Below are 20789 nucleotides of genomic sequence, written 5' to 3'. Positions count from 1 at the left end.
ATTTATATAATTTTAAATTAGCCGCCGCGCTTTAGCAGTCCAACTCGGTTTTATTGGCGCTCCAGCTATATTACAAACTAGTAAAAGATGCACATGCATTGCATGTGCTATATGTGTTATTATTATTTTTAATTTGAGTAAATAGTATTAAATAATTAACACGAAATTATTTTCGATTTAGAAAATTTGTACGATTTAAAATGGAAGTTTTGTTTTGATTTTTTATATTTAAAATATGAAGTGACTTCAAAAAGTTTTTAGTAGAGGAAAAAGGGTAATTATGGAATTACTTATTTTGGTGTCCTCAAAGGAAGTTATTCTAAGGCCCTCACACTTAATATAATAGTATAGATAAATAAATCATATATTGATCTGTTTTGTTTTTTGAATTTGGGTAGGTCTCTTCTGAGACGGTCTCACGAATTTTTAACAATGAGACGCGTTAATTCTATCGATATTCACGATAAAAGTAATATTCTTAGCATGAAAAGCAATAATTTTTCATGGATAACCCAAATAAAAGATCCGTCTCAGTGTCTCACAAAATACGACCCGTGAGATCGTCTCACACGAATTTTTGTTTTTGAAATTTTACATATTGGCAGATTTTTATTAAATTGTAAATATTTTTTAGGTTTTGATTATCAATGAATTCAAGATTTAAATAATTTACATGTTTATCTTCTATAAATTTATGCATTTCTACATTTGTTTTGTCGATGGTGTAAATGATTACTTTATCAGTTTATAATATAACAAATATAAATGGAATACGTATATTTAATAATCTATGAAAATCAAATTTAATTTGTGATATTCAATAATATATGTTACATTTTAAATTTTTATTTAAATTTATTTGAATATTAAATTCCCAATTTATTACTTCGATAAATTTACTAATATATATGTTGAGAAGCTATAAATTTATTACAAAAAATTACCGGTATATTATATATATATATATATATATATATATATATATATATATATATATATATATATATATATATATATATATATATAAAATGAAAAGAAATTACCAAATGCAATATTTATATATTTCAATTATTAAACAGGAATATTTATTTTACAAGTCTGAATTTTATAATAATATAAAATATTTTGTGAAACAATCTCATATATTTATATTCATTTAATATGTCGATTCAATTCATATTTATAGTTAAAAATAATAGTTTGGACATAATTTTTTTTTTCAAAAATAAAATCGAATAGAAATTCATCCATAGAATTGAGATTTAATACGGACTAATGAGATTTCTTTTATTTATCCAAGGAGTAGGTCTAATGTGAGATCGTCTCACGGATCCCAATATGTGAGACGGGTCAACCCTACCCATATTCACAATAAAAAGTAATACTCTTAACATAAAAAGTAATACTTTTTCATAGATTATCCAAATAAAGATCCGTCTCACAAAATACGATCCGTGAAACCGTCTCACACAAATTTTTGCCTTAAAAAAAAAGGTAAGATGAGATGGTTTAAATTTAGGGAAGAAGGAAAACTCTAGCTAATATAATAATTATAAATAGATTAAATTTTTAGACGTACTCATATTGACGTTTGCTGGAAGACGCGGCAATCAGTCTCTTTTCCGATATTAATCTTCAAGTTCAAGGATTCGATCCCTGCTTTCCGATTTCAAAGGATATCGAGGGAAAGAGATGCGGGAAGAGACGAATCGATCGCCGGTAGTTATAGGCGGCAGAGGATTTGATTTGTTGGGCAATATCCGCGGGGATGTCGGGGGAGAGCTTCGTTGTCGGAGTACGGGAAGCGAGTATGATTTGGCTGCAATGGTGACGGATTTCATAGAAATTGGCAGCACGGGAGCTGAGTCTTGGTGTAGCAGCGAAACCGATTCAGGTTTATCTGACCTGGCTTTTCTGGCCGAGAAAATTTCCGTCAGTCGTTTTTTTCTCTTTTTACTTGTATGTAGAAATTTTTAATTAGTTTTGTTGGCTATTTTTATCACTTTTATTTGTTGTGTTGGATCTAAAATTAGTTGTTTTCATTGATTTTTTAAATGACATGATCTAAAATTAGTACTTGTTCTTTAAGATCGTTTGTTTGATGATGATGAGAAGTCATGTTTATTACCTTGTATCGATCGTTTTTTTGGGCTTTTTTCGTTTTGAAAAATCAATTCGACTTTGCATAAATAACATCATGCTAGATTTATAAACACGTGGAGACCTATACTTACAAAAATAATTGCATCCGCATCATGTTTTCAAATTTAATTAGGATTGAAAAATTTGACTGCATTCGTCAACAAAAAAAAAATGTGAATGCATATTATGTATCTACTCGAGAGTTTTAGATGTTCGTCGTATTATAGCCGTACTGCAAAATCACGAATGATGCCAAACCCAAAACTTGTAGTATCTGAAACAAAATAAGTTTTAGATATGATGTTCCTGCCCCGGTAGAGCTCTTTTTCGGAAATATAATATGAAATTTAACAATGAAGAAGAACTTTGAAGAAGTCAAAATTCATGGATAGCGTTAAGCTCTTACATTTTGTTTAAGTTGATGTTTAAGTTAGCATTGAGAACTTTGGTTTCTAGATTTTTTTTTTATCTTATTTTGTTTGAAAAATAGAAGCCTGGAGCTATTTGAGAGTTTATTTTTAATATATTCTCTATTTCTTCGTGGAGATAATTAACGGATTTTACGGGGATATGTACTTGAGATCTTTACAGTTTCCTGTCGTAATTTTTCAACTTGCAGTGTTGCAACAGCTCAATCGACCAGTATGAAAGTAACTTGGCAATGATCGTTAAATCCTTGATCCTCTCAATATCTGAGATGAGCCAAGGAGGGAAGCCAGATACGTGTGATTCTAGCTGCATCCTGTACTCTCTAGTGAAACTTCTACGGTCTTCTGGTTATGATGCTGCTCTATGTGCATCTAGGTGGCAGGGCTTTGGAAAAGTTCCAGGAGGTATTGCACAGTTCTAAATGATTTTTAATATATAATATCAGTTATGTTGGATGGAAGCAAAACTTTTGGTAAAAATCTGGTGAGTGTAAATGCCAAGTAGCCGCTTGAGAGAACCAGAGTTTTTTGTTTCACAGTTCTACACAAGAAGCATGTCTGTGTTTGGTTTTCTTTTCATTCAAGAACTGGGAGAGAAATTAATTTTGATTATGTCCGGATTGTTTTTTGAGAGTTGGCATGATTGGCTTTGATTGTTATTTTTGTGATTCTTGTGTTAAGACTGGTTACTTCATCGTGTTATATGTGTGAAATGAGATATACTTCAAAATTATAAATGTAAAATTATTTTGAGAAAGGACGAGGGAGAACACTTTCTCAGAAACTAAATTGACGAAGCTAAGAATTTTCCAGCTTGAAATTTTAACATAGTATAACTGTCTCATGATGTAACTAACTTCAATCATATGCTTGCTGCTCCAAGGCTTTTGCTTTAATGGTACCTGACATAGCTAAATGTAGAGCAGCCTGTCCCATGTGCAAGTAGTGGCTTCTGTGGTTGCTAGGTGGAATTAAACAAGCAGCATATTTTCTATAAAATCTGTCCCCTTTTGTTCTAACGATCGATGATAGAACTCCTATCTTATTTTTGTTTAAACCATCTTTTATAATTATCATCTTCCCCTCTGCTGTAGGTGAACACGAGTTCATAGACGTGATAACCCACGAAAACAATGAAGACCCGCAAAGGTACGTCATTGACATCGACTTCCGAAGTCACTTTCAAATAGCAAGAGCAGTGAAGCCGTACAATGTAGTCTTGAGTTCGCTTCCTCCGATATACGTTGGCACCTTGACCAAGCTCAAGCAATATCTTGAAATCATGGTTGAAGCAACTCGCTTCTCGCTCGAGCAAAACTCGATGCCTCTACCCCCATGGAGGTCATTAGCTTATTTAGAGGCTAAGTGGGAATCTCCTTCCCAAAGAATAGTTAGCCTTCATCCTGATGCCACTTCTTCCTCTCATCAGCACTGCATTGGTTTGCTCAGGAGACTAAAATCCTTCATCGGAGCTGATTTCAGAAATTCAAGGATGAATGATTCTTGGAAAGAAATATGAGTTATTGACCAGTTGAGTAAAATAAAATGTTGTTATTTCCCAATCGAGTTATTAGATCTCTTGGTCTAATATCAAGAGGATATACATAGATTTGCAATTTTGTATCTAGAATACCTGGTTCTGCCATTGGGAGAGCGACTGCAAAGTAAAGTTAATGGAATAGGTCGTAGCATAACTTTGCGGTTTCAATTCTTTGGATGGGCAAAAACTTGTGTGAGACGGTCTCACGGGTCATATTCGTGAGACGGATCTCTTATTTGGGTTACCCATGAAAAAGTTTTACTTTTTATGCTAAGAGTATTACTTTTTATTGTGAATATGGGTAGGGTTAACCCGTCTCACGGATTATGACCCGTGAGACGGTCTTACATAAGACTCACTCCTTTGGATGGCTTGTTGTCTATTCTAGTGTTTGTTTAGTTCCTCAGTAATTTTTTAAATTTTGATATAATCTTAGTATAGTTATAATTAATCCAAATGATAGCATAATATTTCATTAATTAATAATATATGTAACTATGATATTACACTTACTTGAATATAAATCAAATTAATTAAAATAAATATCTTTCACACACGCAGCTGTAGGTGCATTAATAATATTATCCATTAAGATATATGGAGCTATGTAGCTGTGACACACATAAGTGTGCCTCAAATATATATTTTAAGTCATATTTTTTTTACTAAAGTTTGTATAACGAGTTTCTTAATTTTTTTATAACTATTATTACTATTATTTACTTCCGTCGGAGTTTTATTTTCAAATATTTTGGAAAATTAGATACATGGATAGAAAATATTAAAAATTATTCTATTTTTTTTAAAAATGATTTGCAAAAATTATGATTGGACGGGATAATTTTCAAAAAAAATTAACTCATGTGATACTGTCTGTGAGATGAATTTCTGACCGACTCAGACACATCTCACGAAGATTGACCCACGAAGTCACCTATCTTAAATCATAATTTCCACTGTCTCATTATCCTATAACGTGAAGAAAAAAATATAACTAAATTAAAATTAATAAAAATATATTTTATGCATATGCAACACATATGTGTTTGTGTATGTTATAATAAAAATAATAATTATATTATAGTTTATATTTGTCAAAAAAATTAGAAATACTAAAAAATTATAAAATCATGGGACCGAGGACAAAATTAATTGTTTTTTGATATTTTGGTATATTTATTTATAAAAAATCCGCACAAGATTAGGAGCCTGATAATTTCTCCAACTGACGGAAAACCTGAAACCCTAGCCCCTCGCCGCTTCCACATCTGCGAACGTCAAAATCTTCAATGGGTTCCAAGAGGCCCGATTTCGGTGATGGCGCAAGCCCTGGGTGCGTTATTCTTCCTCTTCTTCTATTGACGTATTTCATGTATTTGACTATTACTAAAGATTTGTGGGCTTGAATGTTTTGGCTTTCAGGAAGATATTCATCGGTGGTCTGTCGAGAGAAACAACTTTAGGTTTGATTTTATTTTAATCCGTTTTTCCTTGATTGTTTTTGCGATTACTTGTGAATTTTCTGTTACATATATTTGATTTTACAGATACATTCGTGAAGTACTTCGGAAAGTATGGAGAGATAACTGATTCAGTTATAATGAAAGATCGCTTTACTGGTCGACCCAGGGGGTTTGGTTTCATAACTTATGCAGACCCAGCTGTTGTGGACACTGTTATTGCTGAAACCCATATCATCAATGGGAAACAGGTAATATATTTTGTTTGGTTGACATTGAACTTTCTTGAATTTACTAGCTTTTTGTCCCCTTCGGTTGAGTCACAAGCTTTTGTAGGTAACAAAAATATGTCATGTTGTTTGGTATGAATATAATGGTGTTCCCATATTTTATTCAATTTCTTTTCCTAGCTTGTTACCTATTTTGTATATTTATTCTGTAATTGTGACTATTTATGATATGTATAAAATGGTTTTTTACCTTGGCATAAGTGTAGGAATTGCCTAAGGACTTTGAAATTAGTTGTTAAGAGCATACTGAAGCCCCTGGTTCTGTAAGGTGCTATCCTTCATCAAAATTTGAGCTCTGCCCAGTGCAGGGAGTTCCAAAGACTTACCTCAGTCACTAATACCATGTTCTATTTTTTTCCTTTTTATTTATCTCCCTTCTCTGTTCTGTTTTTAATATATCTTACTCCCCTTGCCCAAGGCACTTGAATGATTACTTCCAAGTGTTAAAGAGAAATACATTTGCGGAAATCTTTTAAACATGCTCTAATTTTTTTGTAGAATTCACGACTTCATGTTGTGTGTTTCTACAACGCATGCAATTGATCAAATTAGTCATAGTTTGCTTTTTTTACTTTAGGGACACTTCGATGATTAGTTTCTTTTCTTGTCTTCTCTGAAGCGTTATTTGACTTCTATGAATGAGATTCTTTTATATTTTTAAATTTTTTTGTAAACACGCCGTTTGTTGAATTCTTTGCGACCATTGATCCACATGCAGACACACACCATCTAGTATGTCTTTTAGGTGTGATCAAAGGCTACGACAGCTTTATAGGTCTGAGTATGTGTAGGGTGTACCCATAGGAACGCTAAAATTAGTGACGAAGGTAGGTCCTTGGAATATAAAATTTCCCAGTGCAGTGCATGGTATCTACTACGTCTTTTATGTGTGATCAAATAGCCGCGGTACAACAGCTTTATAGATCTGAGTAAGTGTATGGTGTACCCATAGGAATGCTAAGATTAACAACGAAGGTAGGTCCTTGGAACATAAAATTTCCCAGTGCAGTGCATGGTATTATTGACACTGCTAAACTTTTATTGGCTGCTGCTGATATCAATTTTAATTTGGTTGGTTGTTTATTTTATTGATTGATACATGCCACGATCTGACTAATCTACTATGTTGGAAACTTGGGTGATTATTAGTTTCATGATGTGCCTGAATGATACTTTGGCTTTTTTATTAAGCTCCTCTCCGCATTCCACTATCTACTTGTTCTGGAATTCTCATGTACTGATGCCTTATGGAGCAGGTTGAGATTAAAAGAACTATTCCAAAAGGATCCGGGGATTCCAAAGATTTCAAAACTAAAAAGATATTTGTTGGCGGGATTCCCACTACTGTAACTGAAGGTGCATATGGGATATTATATGATAGCTTTTACTCGCGTGTCTGTGTATAGACTACTTTGGTTGCTAACCTTTTTTGTTCTATGAATTTTTTCGATGATCGTGGATTTCTTTTTACTTAGAGGAGTTAAAGGGTTTCTTTTCCAAGTACGGAGAGGTTGTGGAGCATGAGATTATTAGAGATCACGTTTCCAAGAGGTCTCGCGGATTTGGATTCGTTGTGTTTGACAATGAACAAGTTGTAGACAGTTTGCTGGTTAATGGAAATATGATTGATATGTCAGGCACCCAGGTAAGTTTCTTTTGATGGTTCCCCTGATAGTTTGTGTACTTCAATTACTGGATTTCTCTTAGTACAGATCTTTCTTTATTGGTGAGATATTGAAGCTATTTTACTGGGTAGATCATATTAATATAGTGATTTCAACCACCTATTGTTAGATTACTATGGTAGATTCAGGTATTAGGTTCCAAACTCACCTTGTAATTTTAAGTGTTAGCTGACAAAATATTGCAGGTTAAAGTTCTAGGTTAACTTGCTTCTTTGTTGTAGGTTGAGGTCAAGAAGGCTGAACCAAAGAAACCCTCAAACCCAACTCCTGCTCAAGGATATGGTAGTAACTCTAGGGGTCGTGGCAACTATGGGGATAGTTATGGTGGTTTTGATTATGAAAGTGGTGGTTTTGGTCCTGCTTCCTATAGGTCAGCGGGATCAGGATTTGGTGGTAGGTTTGATGACTATGGTGGATATGGCGGTGGAAGTGAATTTGGTGGTCGATATGGGGATTATGGAAGTACTGAATTTGGCTATCGGGGTGATGGTCCCCTTGGCTACTCTAGTCGTTTCGGTTCTTATGGGGGAGGTTTTGGTGGGGTATATGGTGGAGGTTTAGGTGGGTATGGCCGAGGAGGTGGTTACGGTGGTTATGGTGGGGCTGGCCCTGGTGCTGGTTATGATTCAGGCCCTGGTGCTGGTTATGGTGGAGCAGGAGGGTACTATGGTGGCAGGTCAGGTTATGGTGGCGGTAGTCGTTACCATCCTTATGCCAGGTAGATGTTACCCTAAGCATCCTCTAGTTCTCTCATGTCTGCTTCATATGGCTCAGAATCTACTAGATTTCCATGGACTAGCAAGGAGAACATATAGAGGAAGATTGATAAGAAGACCCCTAGCTCTTTACTTTTTTGTTTCTTATTCCCTCTATGCTTAGTTTGGTTGTGCTTGAACCGTGTTGACTAGTTACCATATTGAGATATTATTTTAGTTGTTTTGAGCTAGACATATTATGTATGAATTTTATCTAGTTGTACGACTGGGTGTAGATTGGCCTTGTCCATTTGCAAGGTCTTTTCCGTCTAGATAATTTGTTATATAGAAATTTGCACATCCTGCAAAAGCTATTTGCAAGGCAGTTATTATCACATAAGGCTCATAATTTTTGCTCAACTATGAAACCAACGTGCTGTTTTGTTGAGGTTATCATTGCACCCGACTTTAGTCTCAACTAGTTTAAGTCCGATTTTCATGCTCCCCATAAAACCAACCGGTTCTTTTAGTCAATATAGATATAAGATAAATCAAGTCAATTTAGCTTCACTGGTTTTACGTTCCCAGCCTTTAGACTATAGTTTGATTGATTAGTTGTCATTCTCTGCTAAGATTTTGGGTAATGCAAGTGGAGTTCTGTTATTAGCTAACACGAAATTGGGAAGCAACAGCGAATTTTGATTTGTGAAATAGTAGGTAAGTAATATTTTTTCATGGGTGATCTCTCTCACAAAATTGACTCGTGAGACCATCTTACAAGAGATTGTGTTTGTTAAAAACCCTATATATCTGCACCCTGCCGGTCCTTATTGCAGGTTTTGGAATTTTCGATGGCATTTCTGGTGGCAATTCTGCGTTATCTTGGTATGTGACATGTCACACGCTTATGTTCGTGTGGCCCTTTTTTCGAAACTGATCTTCCATTTCTTTGTCAAACTTGGTCGTTTACAAATGTTGTCAAAACAGTTTTGGATTGGATTGGATACTATTTGTAAATGATCTGTGTTGGTACATATACATTCGCCCAAAAAGTTTTTTCATTCAATCTTATGGATTGTATCCACTGCTGCTTTTTAAGTTGGATTTATATCAACTGCTGCTTTTTAAGTTGTATTATATCAACTGCTGCTTTTTAAGTTGGATTTATTACGCGAAATAAACCGATAACTAATGTAGGCATGTAGTAATACTTCCATGTAATTTTAAGTACTGTTATATTTTGTAGATGTCGTTAACTTAGAATGCGACCGTTTCTCTTGAACAGATTCTGAAATAGTCGTATGTCTTATGTAAAAGATTAAAACTCAGGCCCAACTCAATCGCTATAATTTCATTCCAAACTAAAACGTTTCAGAGCAAACGTTTATGTCAATCAAATATCTTGTGTTTGTCACATGCTATAATTTCACAGTTCTACAAATGCTTCGATTCCATTTATTACACTTCACCTCCTGAATAAACTAGCTTTGGAATAGATGGATGGATTATCTGAGGCTGTATTTGGACTGTATGTTTAAAAATTCAAAACTATTCCGTCGTTTCGGGTAAATAATTTAGCTGTAATAGCGTTAAAAGAGGACTGGGAAATGGTTTAGTGATTTTTGAGATAAATATTGAGAAGAAAACGGACTCGCTGTATAATATCATCGTATGTATGGTTCAATGGAATTGATAGATTAACTTGTTTGTCTGCAAAACTTGTGCGTATTTACATATTTCAAGGGAAATAAATTAGGATTTCCACCATCTGCAAACTTTGTGCTCTTATTTTTTCACACAATAGACACGGATAGAATGAATAAATAAAAAATTTCACGTCAAGATAAATTGTATGTATTGACTTTGAATTAAATCTAAATTTCTCAATTCGTTCAAACCAAGCCAAATTGATGCCCAGATTTATGGTTTTAAATGGAACCAAATCACGTGTTTCTTATGTGGGTACGTTGGTGGCTTTTGGAATTTTTTCGCCTTATTCCTTTATGTGTTAATGATTTTATATAATCTTACGAATTTATTTATGATATCAATATGGTAGTAGTCGAAATTTTTATTCCAAGTGAAGAAAAAATAAAAAAAAAACGACCATCACATTTCAAATTTGAAATAGACAAAAAAATATTTTTGGGGGATATAAATTATAATTTCCATAACAGAATCCAGATAAAATATATATATAGTAACAATGAAGGATCCTCTCCATATCCTTGCCACTCCGCCACGTCCCATTTTCACTTGGCTGTCTTTCTTTTAAACTTCCTCGTTCACTTTCTCCGCAGCAATCAAACATGGCTTTGTACTACAATCTTCACTCCAAATTACTCGGTCTACTCTTCACAAACTGTTTCATTCTGATCCGCCATCTTTCCACGGCGGAGTTCACCGTAGGGGTTAACTACGGCACGGTCGCGGACAACCTCCTGCCTCCTTCTCAGGTTTCTGCCTTTATCCAGTCTCGAACCATCATCGATAAGGTGAAGATTTTCGACGCTAACCCGGACATAATCAGAGCCTTCGCCAACACCGGCGTATCACTCACGATCACCGTCCCCAATGACGAGGTTTCGACCGTCACCAGACCCACAGTTGCCAAGCTATGGGTTGCGAACAACGTCCTCCCCTTCTATCCCGCCACCAAGATCATCCGCATCGCCGTCGGGAATGAAATTATGGCCACCGGAGACAAAAACCTCATTGGCCATCTCCTCCCGGCAATGAAATCTCTCCAATACGCCCTCAGACTCGCGGGGTTAACAGACATTCAGGTCTCCACTCCCCACTCACTCGGCATACTTTCCATCTCCAACCCCCCCAGTTCGGGCCGGTTCAGGGCAGGGTACGACCAGGTCATCATCGCACCGATTCTGGAATTCCACAAGCGAACAAACACGCCCTTCATGGTCTGCCCCTACCCTTATTTCGGCTTAAACGAGGAAACTCTGAACTACGCCTTGTTCAAGCCAAACAACGGTGTATTTGATGCGGCCACAGGTCTGAACTACACCAATATGTTTGATGCTCAAATGGACGCAGTTTATTCGGCAATGAAACGAGTCGGGTACGGTGATGTGGACATCGTGGTGGCGGAAACTGGCTGGCCTTCCGCTGGCGACCCGAATCAGTTGGGCGTTAGTTTGGACAATGCAGTGTCGTATAACTCCAATTTGGTTAAGCATTTGAGCTCCGGTGTGGGGACGCCATTGATGCCTAACAGGACTTTCGAGACCTACATTTTTTCGTTGTTTAATGAGGATCTCAAGCCGGGCATGTCGGAGCAAAATTTCGGGCTTTTTCGTCCCGATTTACGACCAGTCTACGATGTAGGCATACAGCGCAACCCAAAGGTAATGTACGTGTGAAGATATCTCTATCATGAATACTGGCTAGCTGAGCATCAGTACGTTTAATTAGACTATGTTAGGAATAAATTTCATGCATATTTTTTTGATAAATATATGGTTCATCTTTAAATCTACTAAATTTTGGGTCTTAATCCAATATGATTAGATATTAATATTTGGCAAACAAACAAAGCCAGTCCTTATTCTTGTTTTAATGAACTTCATTAATGATTTATTTCTCCACAGTCTGCAGCTCCCGCCCCCTTAGCTCCCTCCCCGACGTCAAACTGGGATGCCAAGAAATGGTGCGTACCAAAAGCAGGCGTCACTGATGCAGCATTACAAGCAAATATAGACTTCGTCTGCGGGACGGGGGTTGACTGCAAGCCTATACAGGTCGGTGGCCATTGCTTCAATCCCAACAACGTTAAATCACATGCTTCGTACGCCATGAACGCATATTACCAAGCCAATGGTCGCCACGACTTTAACTGCTATTTCATCAACACTGGCGTAGTCACGACTTATGATCCGAGTAAGTAATTCTACGGAATGGGAGATTTGGAATGAAATTTGATTAATATTAATCATTATTTGGTTTGTGTGCAGGTTATGAAGAATGTGCATATAATGCTTGAAATTAGTAGTAATACTGGGGAAGTTGAAAGTGAACTCATTTGCAGCAATCATTAACTAGTTGGCTTATTTATTAGAATTTTTAAGCTCCATCGGAATTTTTTTCCTGAACATTTGTGTGTGTGAAAATTCAGATTATTGAAGAAATAATAATATTGTGCATAATTTGTTTCCATTACAGTTGTGTATATGCTTTCATGAATTTGAATTTATAGATTTCAAATCCCTAATAATAAATCTCTTTGGTTTGTTTGGCATATCTTTTTGAATCCAAAATAATTATTTTTTGAGTCACTATGATCGATTTCAAATCCATCTCATTGTGCTACATCAAATCCAAAATTTTCAAGAGACAGTCTCACGAATCTTTATCTGTGAGATGGGTAATATCCTTGGGACCTTTTCACACAAGTTTTTGCCAAATTTTCAATTCAATCGGGAAGGAGCCAAATTTTGACTTTCATTAAGCATCGAACTTGAAAAAATTATAATATTTAAAATTTGCATTCGTTCGAAATACAATGTCCTCGAGATAAGCTTGATAAAGGCGACAAAGAAGAACAATCAATGGGTCGAGAAGAGTGTGGCCGGTAAAGTAACTCCTCGATCAAAATCAAACCAAAAAACTTCTGCAAAGTGGGCAAGTATCGTTCTCAGACAACCACATCGTGACACATTCAGCATGAAACATATGCTTGCATGCGATCAAAGTGGCCCGAATTTCGCCGTCTTTATATTCCTCAAGACAGATCGTGCAACCGCCACCGTCGCGGCGTTTCTCTGAGTTTTCCTGGATGTATTTGTCCTTAACTATTCTGGAAACCCATCTTCGCCACCTTCGCCACCGTCTTGGCCGTGGTTGATCATATTGGTATTCATAGGTACCTGAATTATTGAAAAGGAACCAAAGAGTAATTACTTTCCAAAAAATGAACATTGCAAACCCGATCTCCAAGCTTAAGATTATTGAGAGTATGATATTTGCAAACAGTTCGGACATGTTTAGGGTTCTAAGGGTACTATAAGATTGAAGATTGGTCGGGAATGAATTATTTCTGTGATTGATGATACCCCAATATGTCCCGGGCAGTTGATCCCGGGAATGCTAGGGTCATGGGTCAGGCCCATGAGCGATGCCCGGGTCAGGACAGCCCATCTCTCGAGTGGTTGATTCAGGACATAGCACCAGAGTTCTGGTATGACTTCTCTTCTGACATCTCGAAGCGAGGGAGGCATTTAATGATGTTGAAATACACGCGGCCGACCTATTAACATTAATGAGTGACTGGACAGATGGGATATGACCAATACATGATTTGACATGTCAGAACAATAGGGTATAATCAGCCGCCCTAGTATATTTAATGCGCACGTCCCAAAAAACGAGGTCATCATTATTTCCTCCACTATAAATACCAGGTTTTGCATTTATTCCTTCATTCAGATATTAATGAACATTTAACACACTCATTTATGGCACACCAATATCACAGCCATCACTTGGCTACATTGGTTTCTTGTTTGAGTACCCTGCTGACTTAAGCATCGGAGTGGCCACGCCGGGGACCCCCTCCGGCGCCCATTCACGTGGTTGTTTTTCTTATTGGCAGATCTTTCAAAGGTCAACGAAGAATCTTCTTCCCAATCCGCCGTCTTAGCTCATATTTCTTCCCGTATTCTTGATAGCTTACCTGGTAGAGTTACCGACCCGACTCCACTGTTCGACCCGGGTGGCATCATTGGCGCCGTCTATGGGAAATCTGAGTCCTAAGACGTGGATATGGCTCCTACTAGGAGAGCAAACCAAGACGCCTCTCGAGCTCCAGAGGAAAACAATACACGTCTCTCTGGCGCAGGTGGTCCCCCCCCTAATGATCCTCAACCCACCATTCATTTGACTCCCGAAGAATTGAAGAAAATCATAACCGATGCTGTCAACATGGCTAACGCCAAAAAGGCTGCTTCTCACCAGGCCAGTCAGCATGAACAGCAGCGTAAGCAAGCACAAGAGGAAGAGAGAAGGGAAGAAGAAAGGGAAAGCGCAGGTTCTAAATCCCCCACTATCGCTGGAGAATTGGAAGAATTAAGAAAAAAAGTGAAAGCATTGGAAGGGCAGGCTGTCTCCAAGGGCGGTATTTTCGTAATCAAAGGCTGCCCATTCTCTGACATCATCGTCCGGGAACCACTTCCCGGGCATTTCAAGTCGGCAAAAATCAAAGATTATGACGGAAGCTCTGACCCTGAGGAACACCTGGCGCGTTTCGAAAATATGGCCATGTTGCACTGCTATGAAGACCCAATCAAATGTAAAGTATTTCTTACCACTCTGGTCGATTCTGCACAGAGATGGTTTGAAGGGTTGGCGCCACAAAGCATCTGTTGCTTTGAAGATTTTCAAAAAGTGTTCTTGCATCAATTTAGCAGCAGTAAAAAGTACAAAAAGACCGCCTTCAGTTTATTCGAAGTAAAGCAAAGGCAAGATGAAACCCTGAGGGCTTATCTCAAAAGATTCAATCGGGTGGCCCTTGATGTGCCGACCTGTGCACCTGAGACAAAAACCACCGCATTTATGCAAGGGTTATGGGAAGGGGATTTCTTCCGATCCTTAACCAAAAAACTGCCTGAAAATTTTGAGGATCTCCTGTCACGAGCGGAGAAATACATCAATATGGAAGAAGCGCAAAACCAGAAAAGAGAGGCCTTGAAAAGAGCAAGAGGAGATCGGACTTACAAAACTGAAGAAAGAGCTCCTAAGAAAAGTGGTGGGGGTCATTTCCCCCATGTGCCTTTAAAGATGGCTCGGGACAGAGAGATTCAAGAGTGCAGGTCAAATGAAGTCCTTCCTCCCCGTTCAGAGGTCAGAATCTCCAAGCCAGAACAAAAAAGGTACTGTACCCTTCATAAAAATTGTGCTCACGACACTAATCAGTGCCGAGTCCTAGGAAGAAATGCTAATAGACGTCCCGTGTCCGCGCCTCACCCACCACGAGAACGATCTAAACAACCACCCTGGTTGTCCAGACGTTCATCGCTGAATATTCCCCAAAGAACGATGAGCACTTCAAGTGGAAGACGAGGAGGAGAAACGAGTACCCGGGAAGAGAGAATCAAGCCAGTGGGAGGAGAGGATCCTTCTCCGAGTCGAGGAGTAATCAAAATGATTTCAGGGGGAGCTACTGATGGCGACTCTAATCGGGCAAGGAAGGCAAGGGGTAGGAGGGAGTGTCTAGAAGTTGATAATAAAAGAAGAGACGAGCCGATTATAAGCTTTGGACCAGAAGATCTCCAAGGAGTGAGTTTACCTCACAATGATGCGCTGGTCATTCAGGCCCGCATCGCCAACTATGACGTGTTAAGAATTTTCGTGGATAATGGGAGCTCTGTCAATGTTATTTTCAAAGATGCCCTCATCCAAATGGATCTGCATGAATACCAGCTGGAAACTGTGGAAACCGCCCTGTTCGGGTTCGCTGGGCACGCCGTGTATCCAGAAGGGGAAATTGCTCTACCCCTGACTCTGGGCACTGGAGACTTGAGAAAAACTGTCATAACTACTTTCACAGTGGTGGACGCCCCATCTTCATATAATGTCATCATAGGGAGACCAGCCATGAATGAAATGAGAGCAGTGGCCTCGACGTACCACCAAAAGATCAAATTCCCAGTGAAAGGACAGGTCGGAGAAGTCAAGGGCGACCAGCCCTCTTCTCGAAGATGTTATGGAGAAACAGTCCGAATTGATCAGAAGAAGGCAAGAAGGGAAGGGAAGGGGAAAGAACACCAGGAAGAAGCCCGGGAAGGGGAAGTACACTTTGTGACGGAAGAAGAGCAAGAATCGGTGGAGATCGAGTCGGGAAAGACTATCCGGATAGCTCGGGACATCTGCGCCACCACCCGGGTAAAACTCTTGCAATGTTTAAAAACTAATGCCGATATCTTTGCTTGGTCTCAGCAGGAACTGACCGGGATCTCGCCCCAAGTGGCCGAGCATAGACTAAATATCCTCCCAGGGTCCCGGCCAATTAAGCAAAAAAAGCGACATTTCGGCCCGGAGAAAGATAAAATAATTGAAAAACAGGTCGAAGCATTGCTGAGGGCTGGACAAATTAGGGAAGTCCATTTCCCTTCTTGGCTATCGAATGTAGTTCTCGTCCCAAAGTCTGCTGGGAAATGGAGAATGTGCGTAGATTTCAGAGATCTGAATAAAGCTTGCCCGAAGGATTGTTACCCACTCCCTCGGATTGATCAGCTAGTCGATTCCACTTCTGGGTGTGAAATCTTGAGTTTTTTGGATGCATATCAGGGATATCATCAGATCCCTTTAGCTACAGAAGATCAAGACAAAGCTAGTTTCGTCACGTCTGGGGGAACTTTCTGCTATGTTGTAATGCCTTTTGGACTAAAAAATGCAGGGGCTACATATCAACGACTGATGAATCTTGTCTTTCAAAAACAGATAGGCCGAAATATTGAAGTATATGTTGATGACATTTTGATTAAAACCCGAGAAGTCGCCCATTTCATCGATGATCTGATCGAAACCTTCGCCACTTTGAAGCAGTATAGGATAAAACTTAACCCGGCCAAATGTGTGTTTGGGGTTAAGAGTGGCAAATTCTTGGGGTTCATGGTCACGGATCGAGGAATCGAAGTCAACCCAGAAAAAATCAGGGCCATCATGGATATGCCCTCTCCTCAGTCGGTTCGAGATGTGCAAAAACTGACAGGGAAAATTGCAGCCTTATCACGCTTCATTTCCCGATCTGCACACCGTAGCTATCCTTTCTTTCAAGTTCTGAGGAAAGCACAGAAATTCGGCTGGGATGATAACTGCGAGCAGGCCTTTCAAAATTTGAAAAAACACTTGGCTGAATTGCCTGTCTTAGCAAAACCCGAGCCCGGAGAAAAATTGTGGGTCTATCTCTCAGCCACCGAAATTGCTGTTAGTTCCGTGCTCGTCAAGGAAGAAGGGACCGATCAGAAGCCTGTCTACTATGTCAGTCACGCCCTTCGCGGAGCCGAAATGAGATACAGTGAAGTAGAAAAGATTGCTCTAGCTTTGGTAATGACTGCTCGAAAGTTGAGACCGTATTTCCTATCACATCCCATTGTGGTCCTCACTAATTCTCCTCTCGGCAGAATTATGACTCATGCAGAGGTCTCGGGGAGGATGATCAAATGGACTGTAGAACTCGGGGAATACGATATTGAGTATAAACCCCGGGCTGCAATAAAAGCACAAGCGCTATCAGATTTCTTAACAGAAATGATCCAGCCCGAGGAAGAAAAAGTGTGGAGGGTATTTGTTGATGGCGCTTCAAACATAGCAGGATGCGGAGTGGGGGTCGTCTTGATCTCCCCACTCGAAGAAAGGATTAAATTGGCTTTAAGGATTGACTTTAGGGTCACGAATAATGAAGCAGAATACGAAGCTGTCTTGGCAGGGTTGCGTGCTGCCCGAGAGATTGGGGCATCCCGAATCATCATTTATTCCGACTCCCAGCTGATTACTCAACAAATTAAGGGAGCTTACGAAGTTAAGAATGAAAAGATGCTCAAGTACTTGAATCTTATCACTTCTCAAGCGTCATCCTTCACAGACTGGAGTATCGAACAGATTCCCCGGGAAGAAAACACCGAAGCCGACACATTGGCTAAATTGGCGGCTTCCTTGACAGAAGTAAGCACCCGGGAGATTCTCTATTGTTCGAAGCTCGTATCCTCGCTTGAAGAAGAAACACCCCCGCTGAGAGAAGACTCTTGGGTGACTCCTCTCATAGAATATATAAAGGAGGGAAAACTTCCAGAAGACCGGACCCAAGCTGTAAAGATCAGGAAGCAGGTACCCCGATTTGCCCTTTTAAATGATGTTTTATATAGGCGATCCTTTCAGGGTCCCTTACTCAAGTGCCTATCGGGGGAAGAGACAGAGTATGTCCTTCGGGAAATACATGAGGGATGTTGTGGGGAACATCTCGGGGGAACGGCTCTATCGCGGAAGGTTATTTTAGCAGGATTTTGGTGGCCCCAAGTAAACCAAGATGCTGCCCGGCTCGTCCAGAAATGCCAAGGTTGTCAACATCACTCTAATTTCCACCACCGCCCAACTGCTAACATGCAACCGATCTCCGCATCATGCCCTTTTGACCAATGGGGATTGGACATCGTGGGTCCCTTTCCGCCAGTTCGCGCCCAGAAGAAGTTCCTCCTGGTAGCTGTGGATTATTTTTCTAAATGGGTAGAAGCCGAGCCGTTGGCAAGAATCACCGAGGATGAAATCATGAAATTCTTATGGAAAAACATTGTCTGCCGATATGGCATCCCCAGGAAATTGATTTCAGACAATGGCAGACAATTCCAAGGAAAAAAGATTACCTCTTGGTGTCAGGAAATGAAGATTATGCAATCTTTTACCTCAGTAGCCTACCCTCAAGCCAATGGCCAGACAGAGGTAACCAACAGGATCATCGTGCAAGCTTTGAAAGCCCGGTTGCAGGGGAAAGGAAAAGATTGGGTAGAAGAATTACCCAGCGTCTTATGGGCTTATCGGACTACTCCTCGGACATCTACTCGGGAAACCCCATATGGTCTGGTTTATGGATCTGAAGCAGTCTTGCCAGTAGAAATCGGGCAATCTTCCACTCGAGTGGAATCCTATTCGAGCAACAATGACTTATCTCGAGCCCTGGAGCTCGACCTTGTGGAAGAAAAAAGAGATCGGGCGGTCATCCGGATGGAAGCTTATCGCAGCAGGATCATAAAATCCTATAACAAGCACGTCCGAAGAAGTGATTTTCACGTGGGAGATCTGGTTATGAAAAAAGTTAAACCGGTGGGTGATGTGGGGAAGCTAGAAGCCAAATGGGAAGGGCCTTTCAAAGTAATCAGAAAAGTCAGTTCTGGTACGGCCTATTATCTCGAAGATCCTCAAGGACGTGTTCTTAAAAGACCATGGAATGCTTTTCATTTAAAGAAGTATTATGCTTAAGAAACATTTGTATCTATTATTTCTACACTGAATGAAGGAAATTACTCGAAAGAATTCTTTTAAGTCCAGGGACCCGTACCCTGGCCCGGTGGACCCGTACCCCGGATAATCTTTTAAGTCCAGGGACCCGTAACCTGGCCCGGTGGACCCGTACCCCGGATAATCTTTTAAGTCCAGGGACCCGTACCCTGGCCCGGTGGACCCGTACCCCGGATAATCTTTTAAGTCCAGGGACCCGTACCCTGGCCCGGTGGACCCGTACCCCGGATAATCTTTTAAGCCCAGGGACCCGTACCCTGGCCGGATGGACCCGTACCCCGGATTATCTTTTAGGACTTATACCCAACCCGGGTAAACCGTATCCCATTTAGCAATCGAAATTACGAAATTTTTCTAAAGGGAGCAAAATCGAAAAAAAGAAACATGCATACATAGATCAGAGGAAAGAGGTTACAAAAAAAAAAAAAAAAAAAGAGAGTTGTTTATTCCGCAGGAGGGTCCCGCTTATCCATATCTTCCTTGTCATCATCTGGGAGAGATGCAACAGCCTTCTCCAAATCTGGGAAATCTTCCATATCCGCTGGAACCAGGCCAGCTTCCTCGAATTGCTCCAAACACTTGTTAAAGCCTTGTTCAAAGTACGGGAAAGCTTTTCTGGCCAGCATTCGTTTAAAATCCGAAGACTTCAGGAAGTGTGACATCTGCTCTGTCTGGGTCTTCCTCAAAAGGGCCACTGCCGCCTGAAAGTCCTCAGCCCGGACCCGGTGGTATTCTGCATCTTCTCTGGCAGCCAGCATCCCTTCTCTAGCCTCAGCAGCCATCGCCTCGAAATCCTCGGCACGAGCCCGGGAGGATTCTGCTTCTGCCCTGGCCGACTGCGCCTCCGCCCGAACAACAGATAAGTTTGCCTGAAGCAGATCCATCTGCTGTTGCCAAATGGCCTTCTCCCGGGCCAGGACATTCTCATGAATTTCCCTGATCCGGTTTACTTCCTCTTGGAGCTGACCATGCGCTCCCTGAGCGGCCTTGGTTTGGGCATTAGCTCTCTTGGCTATCTTCGCCACTCGTTCATGCCCATGAAGTAACATTTGTAAACCCTGGTAATGAAAAGGTCAGGAAAATTTGCAGGAGAAAGGAAGAAGCAAGAGAGAGGGAACCCAAAAAAAATGAACTTACCGAGAAGGTCCGGGCCGCTCCTTCGCTTAGGAGCATATTAGGGTGCATTCCCTGAAGATGTGCCACCTCGTCAGGTCGGAGGAAGCTCCCGATCACTCCTAGTAGATCTGAACTGATGGTATCCCCAAAAATATTGGGTAGAACCAGAGGCCTCGTCGCCGAAGTGCCTGTAGAAGGATCAGCCAAAGCAGGGGAAGGGGTCATCCCCTCGGGCTCATCTTCCACCACTACCGTCTCCACCCGTGGCTCCGTGGTGGCTCTCCTCTTGCGACGGTTCAGGGAAGTTGAGTCTTCCTCCCCTCCCGAAGAGATAGGCCCCACCCTGGTAGAACTGGCCCCTGCTTGGGCATTACTCTCTGCTTCCCGGGCCAAATCTGCCTCGCTGGC

At 40.1% G+C, this 20789-nt stretch overlaps 3 protein-coding genes across 3 annotated transcripts; all 3 read left to right on the top strand.

Annotated features, from left to right (window-relative positions):
* Nucleotides 1-1575: 1575 nt before the first annotated feature.
* LOC140809760 (uncharacterized) lies at nt 1576-4278 on the top strand. Its single transcript, XM_073167477.1, has 3 exons — nt 1576-1932; nt 2762-2975; nt 3665-4278. The coding sequence occupies exons 1-3, from the start codon at nt 1693-1695 to the stop codon at nt 4087-4089; spliced, it is 879 nt and encodes a 292-aa protein (XP_073023578.1). The 5' UTR covers nt 1576-1692; the 3' UTR covers nt 4090-4278.
* A 1004-nt stretch (nt 4279-5282) lies between these two features.
* LOC140808876 (heterogeneous nuclear ribonucleoprotein 1-like) lies at nt 5283-8523 on the top strand. The gene is made up of 6 exons (XM_073166196.1): nt 5283-5443; nt 5533-5573; nt 5658-5821; nt 7117-7216; nt 7336-7505; nt 7767-8523. Exons 1-6 carry the CDS (start codon nt 5400-5402, stop codon nt 8265-8267), a joined length of 1020 nt encoding a protein of 339 aa, XP_073022297.1. The 5' UTR covers nt 5283-5399; the 3' UTR covers nt 8268-8523.
* A 1913-nt stretch (nt 8524-10436) lies between these two features.
* On the top strand, nt 10437-12487 carry LOC140809728 (glucan endo-1,3-beta-glucosidase-like). Its single transcript, XM_073167444.1, has 3 exons — nt 10437-11605; nt 11849-12137; nt 12212-12487. Exons 1-3 carry the CDS (start codon nt 10550-10552, stop codon nt 12238-12240), a joined length of 1374 nt encoding a protein of 457 aa, XP_073023545.1. The 5' UTR covers nt 10437-10549; the 3' UTR covers nt 12241-12487.
* Nucleotides 12488-20789: the final 8302 nt, after the last annotated feature.

Source organism: Primulina eburnea, chromosome 13 (genome assembly GCF_022965805.1).
Source record: "Primulina eburnea isolate SZY01 chromosome 13, ASM2296580v1, whole genome shotgun sequence".
Taxonomy (NCBI): domain Eukaryota; kingdom Viridiplantae; phylum Streptophyta; class Magnoliopsida; order Lamiales; family Gesneriaceae; genus Primulina; species Primulina eburnea.
The sequence above is the reverse complement of the archived record's forward strand: the minus strand, read 5'-3'. Positions and strand labels throughout refer to the sequence as shown.